We start from the raw sequence: 12,539 nt of genomic DNA, 5'->3' as shown, positions 1-12,539 counted from the left end.
GTACTTGGTGTGAAAACTTTGAGAACCACTCTAGCCTAATAGAAAAGGAAAAGAATAATAGTTATCTAAACTTAAAACCCTGCGCTAACACACAAATTAACACACTTATACTGCAATGAAACATTCACATTTTCATAGTAATCAATATTTTTAGAACTACGCTTACATTTTCATTGATAATAATAAAACCACATTGGAGTTTAGAAACTGAAATTTGTCATGATACAAAAACCTGCTTATTTTTAGGGCAAAAGTAAAGCTTGCTCCAATTGCATCTGTTGAAAATGGAAACAAGCCAACTACTATGACTTACTGTATCGCTGGAACATGTGCAAGTCTATATAGTAAAAAGTAATTGCGGTTATAGCTATAGTTTTTTTTATATTCATTTTAAACAGCAGTGATGGGCAAATGCTACAGCCCATAGCCTCCGTCAAGAAGAAATCAATCACAACCTTTGGAGGAGGACCAGCTGGCTCTGCATCAGTCTGTGCCTTTGGCCTTGTGCACAGTAGACTGTACTTTCCCTCACTCTGGCCTTTCAATCTTTAAATTAATATTGACGTTTTTATTAGAGATTCCTGTTAAAAGCAATCATATAAATGATGGCTGCTGACAACTAGGCCAAGTGTTTATTTGTTGCTGGCATTTTACACTGATTGGGATGTGATTTGGCACTGTTAATTTTTTTCTTTTTCTTTTTTTGTATACTGTTTGACGTGTCTTTGTCAAAGCAATATACAAGTGTTATGTATAATTATTATTGTATGAAAATAATAATAATGTATTTGTTTTTTGATATTTCAATACATTTCTGGAAAGCACTTTGGTTTAATTGTTACTTTTGCAACAATTCTCGGGGTGGCTTTAAACCAGCTTTATAGTCCAGAACTTATTTGCTGTTAAGATTGGCAGCCCCATGCAAAATTATTGATACTTTGCAGTGACATCATGCTGGGGGTGGACTGCATGTTTGTCTATGGCAGAGCGTTCAACAGTTACCATGGAGACACAATGCACAGAGCACAGACACAAAATGCATTTAAACAACTAATTTTCAGGAGCGTGTGATCAGTACAAGTGCCCATGGTCCTGTTAAGGTGTTTTGATTTTCAACAAAAAAATCAGCTCACATGATGTAGTTAGCTAAGTCAGTTCTTTATTGTCACATTGAGTTAAAACAAAGATCAGATTAAAGTGTAACTTGAGTATCAGAATATCAGACAGAGCAGTGCCTCATGTTAGCTTCACCACCCAGGAAATGTTGAAGACATGAGTTGCAAAGTATCAATACAACCTGAATCGAGATGGAGGGACCCACGCCAACTTCCAGAATAAGGTGAAGACAAATAAAGTTTGATTGATTGGAGAGCAGAAGAGAAAGAGTGCACTTTTGAAATACTACTAGAGCTGATGCTTGTAAATGCTTTGAGACAAATGGAAACTTTTAGTCAAAGGCAAATAGGACACGCTACAATAAATCACCATATGGTCCGTGTCTAAGCGCTCAAACTGAGGCTTCACACGTCATTCTCGTGACCTTGGTTCTGCTTTGTTGAAATGGTAATGTAATTGTGGCGAGCCCTGCTATTGGATAACATTAGTTCTGTCAAAGATTCATTCACTTAGGCTTATATAGTAGTGGTAAAACACCTTTAAACACATTAAATATTCATGTAGTGAAAAAGACTGCTGTAAGGCCAAATGCTTGCACTCCTGTATCTCTCCAATAAAACAACTATTGGGAGGCTGCGTTCACATTGTCTCTGAAGTAAAGAGCTAGATGATGGTGTCCTAAAAATTCAAAGTGTAACTTTATCTCCTTGAAAATACTTTCACATATTACTGCTTTTTAATTCAGCTCTTTGCTCAAAAATGTTTTTCCCCACCCATTGGTCAGCCTCTGTTGGACTTTGAGTGAGTGACAATTGGATTCAACCAATCACAATGAACTTTCAGAAACAGCAGATGGTTTTATCCTACATAAGCCTAAGTAAATTGTTATCTTTTTTTTTTTTTTTTTTTTTTTTTTTTTATAAATCAACCATCCCTACTATTTTTAGTCACACGGTCACTTTTTTTATATATTTTTTTCCACCTTTAAGACACTCAAGCTCTTTACATCAAGTAAAGGTTAAGATTAAGTGTCTTGCCCAAGGACACAATGACAGCATTCATCTGTGGGAACTGAAATGGCACCGCCAACCTGTGGGTCCGTGCACTTGACTGCTGGACCAATGATGTTTATGTCAAGAGAGGGATTCGAACCATCAACCTTTCGATCAGAGAACAAAGACTACTACTGCTACTGTCACACTTTTTATCTATTTATTTACTTTTCTTTTCTTTCTTTTCACTACTTTAATGTTAATATTTCTGTTGACAACTGGCGTGAGTGTATTTTTGGAAACAGTACAAAATATGTATTGATTTAAGCAGGCTGGTGGAGATTAATGACACATAGGAAAACTCCTTAAGGTGGGCATACGCACATAAACCACAAACAGTGAAGCTTGTTGTCATTGTGTTGTGCTGTTTCTTTTGGCATGGCTCTCTCCGGGCTTTATTAAAAGGACAGATGCAGTGTAATTGTTTCGTAGTAATGTGCGTTTTCAGGCCATCAGCAGGTCAATGGCATCAATCACTGGACCCCCCTCTAGTGCTAGTTTGGGAGTGCCGCACTTGATGTGTTGAGCGAATGTTGTACACCCGCCAGGCTTCCTGTTGTTACCGCCGCTGAGAAATGACTTCATCTATTTTTTGTGCGTTCCATCGGGGGAAACACAAAGGTGAGGTACAGTAGAAGGACCCACTCGCTCACCATCGGAGTGCACATCTGGCGTAGCTTTCATTGATTACCAATAATGTGGGCTGCTAGACGCAAACAGCTTTTTCCTATGCGAGTTTCACATCAAGGCAAAGCCACAATATGCACAGGATAAACTGGGGCTGTTGCTACGAAACAAGGAATGAAACTGGATCTTCAGCCTTGGTTCTGGTCTTTACGAAACAGCTTTGATAAATTGGGGTGAAAATAGAGGTAGACAAAATATTTAATTGTTGGTGGTTTTCAAATTTTAGTGATGTTGTCATTCTCCCAGAAGGGTGGCAAGATTATATTGATTATATGGTATTCTCATGAGAAATAACAAATAACAAATGATAAACCTGATCATTTCTATCCGTAACCCTAGGCATATTTTAACAAAGCGTTGTATTTTCAATATTAATTTTAGCTGCCACCCATTTGTATTAAATAATATAAAGTAAACTTGATAACAGATAGTATTGTGAATGGGGAAAAAATCATCATAATCTATTTATTTGCACTTTAATTTTTATACTGCAGTAGATAAATTCTTGCAATAGTGGTCACTGCTTCTGACAGGTTACCCTAGTAGCATTGAAGGATGGGTCAACTGAAGAGAGCAAATTGCCTAATGAGGACAAAAAAGTGTTAACCTATCCCTTAACCTAGAGCCTTTTAGTGGTACACAAAGTCATGGGCTGAGAGTTCATACTTTATTGTGATTGGTTAATTCCACCTGTCACTCAGAGCTTTAGGGAGGATGACCATAAGGAGTGGGTGGGGAAAGTGTCTGTGTTTGTGCATAGAGCCACACTAAACAAAAACAGTGATTCACAATTTGACATTACAACCAAAATAACAGATGGATGAAATCACAGTTTCATTTTTTTCACCTTATGGCCAGCCCTACCCACATATCCCCACAAGTTTATACTGAGACTGTGGGCGCACAAGCGATCCATATGAATCATATTTTATTTTATACAATTTATGGAGAATACCAGAACATTCCACATATTGTCTCATGCTGATCAAAAAGGACTAATTTCATATTAAAGGTGCATTGTGTAACTATTTGGATGGGGAGTCCGTCAAATGCTTTTGTCCATAGAGATGTTATTGCTTATGGGATTAAACCTTTCTGTCTTCATGGAGACCAAACTAGACCACAACCAGAATGGCTGTTTTTTATAGGTATTTTTGAGCTATAAAACCACCTGTAATTTGATAAATGTAAGGTAGAACTGCCTGTGGAAAATTCCAGGCATAGCAATGACATTTCTATAGAAACAAGCAGAGAATGGACCCCCAATCAGCATGTTTTTAGAGTATGGGGGCAAAAAGGAGAGTATAGGCCTCCGCCCTAGTCTCCTATTGGGCAACAGTGGAATATCTAAATAAAGACTCCCTAGAGTCTTGTGCACTAGAGTGTAAATGTCACTGATTTTCTCACCTTGCTCCTCTGTGTCCCTCTGTGTCCCTCAGGAGTACACCATCGATGTGTTCTTTAGGCAGAGCTGGAGAGACGAGAGGCTCAAGTTTGACGGGCCCATGCAGATCCTGCCTCTGAACAACCTGCTGGCCAGTAAGATCTGGACCCCAGACACCTTCTTCCACAATGGCAAAAAGTCTGTGGCCCACAACATGACCACGCCAAACAAACTGCTCCGCCTAGTGGACAACGGCACTCTGCTCTACACCATGAGGTTAGAAAATATGTATTGTTTAAGTGGAGTTGTTCAAGGTGCGCTATGTAACTTTTCTGGTACAGGGTGTAGATGTTATTGTTTTTCCTAGAATATTCTGCTGTATGGCATTTCTTTTAAATGTCTTCATGAAGACAAGCAGGCCACATCACCAGGCTGCAGGTCACATCTGTGGAGAAGTGGGCCTGCTCACAATAAGAATGCGTGCCTGTGCAGTAATTTTGAGAAATAAAAGCAGCTGTGAATGACTAAATACAAAACATGTTTGTTTAATGCCATACCGTGGAACATCCCAGGCAATACGAGCATCCCAGGCATCATGAGACAAGCAGAAAAGTTACACAATGCACCTTTTAATTCAGGCAGAAATGAAAAAGATCATTCAGTTCAATGTATGGTGGAAAGACCTTTTTTTGACGCAATATTTATCATGTGTACCCATTTCTTTGTGTTTTTGTAGTAAGATACTGCATAGAGTGAAATGATGTAACTTCTATGACTCCTGCTTTAGGGTTATTGTATAGTATTTTGTAAGCTTAATGTAGCTTGAATGTTATCTTTTATTGTGATATTTTGTGTAGCAATATGTTGTACCTCAAAATATGTTATCATAACAGTAAGGAGCTTATCAACTCTGCCCTAACTTAAGCAGATTGAAATCAAGTCACGAACAGTAAAAATGATGACCTAAATGGATCAAATCAAACATTTTTTAAAAATGAAAAGAAAATTGAAAATCCTTTTGTGCTGTTTTATGTGTAAGGCTTAAAGTTGCCCTGAGACAGCGTATAAAAATGATTCTTACCATGCTCTGCCATGAGGTCATATTGATTTCCAAAGGGCTTACATGAAATGGTAAGAGAATTCCATTTTGTGGTCCCACATGAGTAGACTCAGTGCAGTAGCAATTCTGCCAAGGCTCGAGGAGAATCACGCTCGCACACTAATGACCACAAGGACCATTCATGTTTACATTATACCAGCCAATGCTTCTAGTTATTTATATGTTTGTATGACATTATTAAGGATAAAAACAACACATTGTTTGATAACTCCCAAGTTTAGAGGACTCTGCACTATGCAACTTTTCTGGTGGAGGGTCTATTACCTGCTTGTCTCCATGGAGATGTCATTGCTTTGCCATGCATGTTCCACAGGCATTAAACATCAGGATGTAGTTACAGATCTGTGGAGAGGCAACCACTCTCACACTATAAAAGCATGTTTTTCAAGGGATTTTTGTGCATTAAACACCTCCAATGGAATAACTGAAAGATATATACTTTTAATGCCACTATGGAACATTAAAGGCAAAGCTATAACATTTCCAGACAAGCAACTTCCACCAGAAAAGTTGCCCAGTACTTTAAACATAACTTTTTTTCTGAGTGCGGTGTATACGGTTCTTCTCTTCTCAATGATTGGCAGGTGTGGGTATTTAATCAGCTCATAAACAGAGTCTGAACTGACAAATGCTCCAAAGTCTTCTATTCTGAACTTGTTTTTAAACAAGAACCAAGAAACATTGGGAGCTGCTGGGTGTGACAAAGCTGCAGCAGTTTGGTCCCTGCTAGACAAACTACTGTCACATGAGCCACTCTCCACCTTTTCTCACATTAAAATTAAAGCAATGAGAAAAAGACCATCTTCATTCTCAGGTGAAGAATAATGGCGGAAGTATTTCTTCTTAATTAGGACAATCACAGCCCTCAGGATTATTCAAATATGAGTTTACAACTACTACAACCTCCTGTTCAGAGCTACGGTGAAGAGATGTTCAACTATTAAAAAGACTGTACTCAAATGTCATGTAATGATTTGAAGTAAAACATAATAGAGTCTTGGCTAAAATGAAAAAAATATGTGAAAAGACATTGTATTCATGGGGCCTAATACTTTTCTCATTATGGATGCCTTTTTGAAGAGTTAAAAGAAAATGATTTGTTTTGAATTGTTAAGTGCCACTGCAAAACCAATTTATTTTGAGATTTCATTAACTTTATATTGGAGTTCAGTTACAATATGACAGAGATTTTCCCAATTTAATTTCTGTATTTAGTTTATGATGTACAATTTAACTTCAAATAATTAATTAATGTGGAGATTGGAGCATTTAACAGTATTCAAGCTGCGCCAGAGACAGAAAATGTGAAAAATACACACGAATACGCACTGATTATTACCACCTCCTCACTCCACAAAGTCCTTTAAATTGCTTTACTAAATGCGTCAATTGAAAAAGTACTTTGAGCACTTCTTGCATTACCACATGGCATCAGGATGGAACAGTTTTCAGTTTGAGAGAATAATTCTGTCTAAATATGCAGGGTTTGTGTGTTAAACGTGTGAATGAAACTAAACACAACTCCAGGTAAATGTTTTTGATGAGGAAACAACATTATAACACATCCAGTTACATTTGCATGCAATATATAGTTTTAAAGTTACAACTCATGGATTGGTCTCGAACATGGCTGCTCACGAGAGTCAATTTTGTGTAAGATAGAACCTTTAAAATTTTCTGAAGGCCTTTCTTTCTCATGATTGACAGAGAAAGGGTGCCAGTACATTAATTCATTCATTTCAGATAGACATGGGACCATATTTAAACACAAGAGTCGATATTCAGAGCCTCGTGAAACAGTAGGCAGCCGTAGTGCAGCACCAGGGGACCAGCTCATGTCCCAAATGTGCCACCAATTAGTCCAAATCTATAACCTCCACTCTTACAACACAGTCAGACCGGGCACACAACACTACATGCACCGTTCTTATTGATCATGACTTTGCTCAATGCATAAACATGAATCTGAGAAACAGGGGCGGTCTTATGCACAGGTCGACAGGCCAGCTGCATTTCGAGGGGTATGAGAGCTAGAAGCAGTGCACTTTGAGGCTAGGGTTTATGCATGAATAAATGGACAGTAGTGAGCATGGTTCCAACGGCTTCAATTTACTTCACATTGAAAAACGTTGCCCCTCTCTCTGTAACTGCTACAATGTTCGTATTAACCTGGTCTGCATTATCCTGGTGTTTCACTATTCTGTCTGTAAATAAGTTCCTGTTCTTATTATGCAACTCTGCTCCAAATTCTCTCCTATAACTGCTAGCCTTATGAGCTTTATTTGACTGGAGCCCAACATTATGGGTGACATCACACTCCCTTAGTCCACGTCTTTATGCAGTCTATGGGTTTAGGTAGAGATTAGAGCTGCAAGATTGATCACAACCAAACTGAAATCATAATTTGAATGCATACAGATAACAAATTACTTGAACTATTTTTTTTTAAGTACAGTTATATATTTCTGAATCACAAGTAGATGTTTTTGCTCAAAATATTTTACCTGAACAGCCAGAACCACACGCTTTGACAAAACTTTACAAAGCCGAGTGGATCTACTGCCATATCTCCCTTCCCGTATTTGAGAGGGCATGATTGACAGGCAGATTAACTAATCAGAGAGATGCATGGTCAGTTCAGGTCAAAAACAAACATGGCTGCTTACACATAAAAAGGAGGGGAAAAAACAACATAAAGGAGAGATCAACAATCAAAACACTAAACTACTATTTATCTGAGGTATAAGCAGTTATATATCTGGTTCACAATTATATGAACATTTTGGAGAAGAGATGTCTTCCCCATTTCAGAGTCCCTTCTGGATTCAAAAAGAATGGCTCCTCTTCAGGCCTAATTGTATTTCTAAAATGTATTTCTTATGAAGAGAAGGCCTCTCACAGTTATGATTTCTTAATAGTGTCTATGTTTACATGCACACCAAACATCTGATCATTATCTGATTTCTGAAGTTGATTATTGAAATATTATGTAAATAGTTGTATCTGAGTGAGTAATCTGGTTTCTTTCTGACTGTTCACACCTGCACAGGTTTTGACAAGTAATATTATGCAAAGGAGGAACTAATGGGGCAAAGACACAAATTAAAGCAAAATAATATCTCTTTAAAAATCAATTATTCAACTGACCCGGCTTTTCAGATTTCTCATGGGCATGTAAACAAACACCCAAAATGTGATCTAATTGGGTTATCTGATCATTGCAGTTACCTGATCTCTCTGTTATTCAGACTCACCATTCATGCCGAGTGCCCCATGCACCTGGAGGATTTCCCGATGGATGCACATGCCTGTCCACTCAAGTTTGGGAGTTGTAAGTAAAACCAATAAGACTGAATAAAACACAAATACTAGCTGTAGTTCGATAGACTTAGCTAACAAACATACTGTAAAAAAGTAAGTGGGTTAGTTTCAGTTTCAGGCAGATATAAGACACTGTCCACCTGCAATCTGACCAGAACTGAAGAAGCTGCTTGGATGAGCTGTAAAACATCTTCACTCAAAAACCTTTGTCCAGTTGGCAGAATTGAATCATTTTTTTTCTTTCGGACCACTGAAGGATTACACATAAACACTGTCCTACTCAATAAGCCCTGGCACCTGCTAGACTGTATTCTGGAAATTAAAACTGTAATAATTACCACACATTGCACAAAAGGTCTGTCACTAAAGCAGAACTACTATTTAGCATTTAAAACAGCAAACAGGATAACAGATATGTGCCACTGATACCATCCCCAAAGCGATGGATTAAATCACTTACAAAATAACCAATTAAAGCTGTTCACGCAAATAAACTGAAGGAGCTGTACTGCTGTGTCTTAAAAATAAGAAAATCAAAGCTGCTTCATTTGTTTACAACAGTCAAGCTCATTCTTAATACATTTCTTTCTAATTATTCACCACAATGAGTAGCGTTTTCACAATTTTCAGTGGTCATCATGGTAATGCTAACAACAACTAGCACACTAATAGGTTTTGTGGACTATAAAATGCTTTATTATTATTATACAGAGAGAGCACACAGTGATCTTATTTGGATATCAAGAGTTACCCAAATATGCTACTGATATATTTAATGTAGCATTTACATTTAATAACAGAGTAACTGGTGGTCAAAGCCATTTATTCTCTTCTTTTGTAGTATCAGAGTAAATAGGTATATCATAACTTGTGTATTGCGATGTATGTATCTGATATGATCTCCAAATTTCATCCAACCATTACACACATCATTCATAATTTAGGGACATCGACTAACTTATTAAAATCATAAAACAAACTCAGAAGGTTGCTTATATGCAGGGAATTAAGAATTATTTTGACACAGGCTATAATTTGCAATGAAAGGATAAATTCATTTCATGATTTGTGACTTTTCAGATGCTTATACAAACAATGAGGTGATTTACTTGTGGACTCAGGGGGATGAGAGGTCTGTGGCCGTGGCAGAGGACGGTTCCAGACTAAACCAGTACGATTTACTGGGACATGTCATTGGCAAAGAGACCATCAGCTCTAGCACAGGTACTACACAAAATACACAGCATTTCAGTGAGCATCACAGTGTTATTCTATGCAAAAATATCAATTCTTTAAGAATGTTTTTTACAAAATTTTCCATCCATGTCTAAAGTCTGTGTCATTTCAATTAATTCTCTTTTGATTTGAATGTTACAACTGAGATCAATAGTTAGATCTGTACTTAAATTACAGTACTGTACCACAAGCAGGTGATATTAGTAGGCCAGATCTGTGGAGAGGCAACTCTGCTCATGGTAGTCATGCATGTTTTTCTGGGTATTTTTGAGAGACACAATTGAATAGATACAAGATTGATGAGTTTAATGACATATTGTGAAACATTACACTCAAAGCATTAAGCATTAAGTGCAGGTGGCAGACCCTCCTTCAGAATTGCATAGTGCTTCCCTGGGATGCAGAATACAGACTTCATTACTTTACGAAGATGTGAGTCTGGTCCCCAGTGAATTTCCCCATTTTCAAATGGGCATGACTGACAAGTGGATTAGCCAATCAGGGGACATGCATAGAATGTAGTTTCAGCAAAAATAAAGACAAGTAGTATCTCAGGGGGCTGAAAAACATTGTGGATTTCTGCAGAATCAATGAGCAAAGAATTAAACTCAGTTAATCTGAGGTGAGATCAATAATATTTATAAAGAAAAGGTGACCAATGAGTTCCTTAGTTTCAGATGTGTCATTGAAAAAAACAAATCTGATTGCATGATCACATCTGATCGAGTTTGAGACGCAGCAGAGGGCGTGAGGACAAGACTGATATCAATCTGTATAAAAAATACAGAGGGATATCACTCTGGATTTGCTAGGCAAACATCGTGCACCTTTGATAAATACTGAATTACATAACAGTAACCTTGATTATTAGTTATTTATATGTGATTGTAAACACCCCCGCTGACAGATAACTCTAGAAAGCTTTTATCTGTCACTCTTAATCAAATCAAAGTGCTGATATTCCCCCACTGGGGCCTATGCTTTTCACTGTAGCTGTTTGAAAGAGTGCAGTAACAACAGGAAACACCGCAGACCTTGTTCAATAAATGAAAGCTGGAAGAATATATATTAAATAATAATAATAATATTTTAAGGCTCACTGTGTATTTTTTCTTTAACTTTTATTAATTTTGTGTTGTTTTTTCTCAACCTGGGGTACTTGCAAGAGGGTAGGGTTACTTGAAATGGTTTAAGATTTCAAAATAACTACTGTACAGCAATGTATAATATATATTCTTTTTTAAATTATTTGCCCTGTAGCCAAGTTAGGGGGTACTTGGAGTGTGAGACAATGTTACTGAAAATCATTACTTGGTCAAATGAATATATAGTTTCAATACTAGTTTAAATATTGATTAGTATCTAACACTTACACTTCAACACAGCATTAGCTTTATTAAGGCAAGTTGTGGAGCACAGTTCTTACATAAAATAACTCAAAGTGCGCGACAGAATCAGAAAATCATAATACAAAGAAATGAGAACATAACAAATAAAAAACATTATTTTAAAATGCAGATGAAATCCTTTCAGTCATTTGCACAACTGAACAGAAGGAAGTAAACAAAGCAAAAAGTGGCAAGAACAGCTGTTGAAATAACTGCACACCAATCTCCATGGAGATGATTTTGTTTTGATTTTTATTGTTGTGGTGCTTTGTGGAGCAGACCTTATGTCAGAGCTTCAAAAGAACAAGCTCAACTAAAGTCTGTGCACCAACCGTCACACAGGGGCCCAGATGTAACCTTTCATAACAGTGGTCTGGGTTCAGCTGCAGAAGTCACACTAAGTTTTATATTTTGGACATTTTGGACAACAATATAATTAAAACAAGAAACACTGATCTGTCTGCTAGACAGTTAGAGTTGTGACAATACTAATATTCCAATTCAATTTTGATACAAATGAAAAGGCTCACTATATATACAAATGAATATCTAGTTTCACTGTTATTTTTAGTATTGATTAGTATCTGGTTATACATTTTTTTGGACAACCTAACTAGACATCTTTGGAAGAAAAATGGCGACAAGATCAGCTGTTAAAATAATTACACACTCAAATCTCCATGGAGATTAGTTTGTTTTGATCTTTAATATTGTGGAGCTTGTGTAGCAGACCTTAAGTCAGAGCTTCAAAAGAACAAGTCCAACTAAAGTCTGTGCACCAGCTGAACCTTCACATGGGAGCCCAGATGTAACCTTTCATAACAGTCGTCTGGGTTGGACTTCAGGAGAATCTCATTTTTATCCTAAACGTGATGGGGTTTAAAGAGAGCAGAGGGAGGCCGCTTTGAGCCAGTTCAGCTCGAGTTAGAATCTGCTCAGCAAAACAACACCTCCGGGACTGAGGCGCTGTTTTCTCATATCAGAGCTACACAGATTACAGGCATGGCAATGAGAGTAGCCGCTGCAGGCTCTGAACTATGTCATTGTGCTAGCGTCACTGGCCAGATCTATGCAGGGAGGACTTCAATATCAAGTGCCCCCAATGATACAGGGGGAATAGCAAAGAGGGATCAAATCAAACGGCAGATATATTGGACTAGTAATTCTGCCTGAGCCAAAGTTATAAAAAATATTCACATTTTTAGGCTAAAAATACTCCTTACAAAAAGCCCAAG

At 37.4% G+C, this 12,539-nt stretch overlaps 1 protein-coding gene across 1 annotated transcript in view; it reads left to right on the top strand.

The window, feature by feature from the left end:
- The window catches only part of gabra3 (gamma-aminobutyric acid type A receptor subunit alpha3), a 40,715-nt gene that overhangs the window by 18,362 nt on the left and 9,814 nt on the right, over positions 1 to 12,539 (top strand). The window contains exons 4-6 of the mRNA XM_055148230.1: positions 4,295 to 4,515; positions 8,608 to 8,690; positions 9,761 to 9,904. Of these exons, the coding sequence (XP_055004205.1) occupies positions 4,295 to 4,515; positions 8,608 to 8,690; positions 9,761 to 9,904 (448 nt within the window). The remainder of the gene's footprint in view (positions 1 to 4,294; positions 4,516 to 8,607; positions 8,691 to 9,760; positions 9,905 to 12,539) is intronic.

This window comes from Boleophthalmus pectinirostris, unplaced genomic scaffold, assembly GCF_026225935.1.
Source record: "Boleophthalmus pectinirostris isolate CB_2022bp ecotype Guang Dong unplaced genomic scaffold, ASM2622593v1 HiC_scaffold_12, whole genome shotgun sequence".
NCBI lineage: Eukaryota > Metazoa > Chordata > Actinopteri > Gobiiformes > Gobiidae > Boleophthalmus > Boleophthalmus pectinirostris.
Note: the sequence above shows the minus strand (reverse complement) of the source record. Positions and strands in the feature narration are given on the sequence as shown.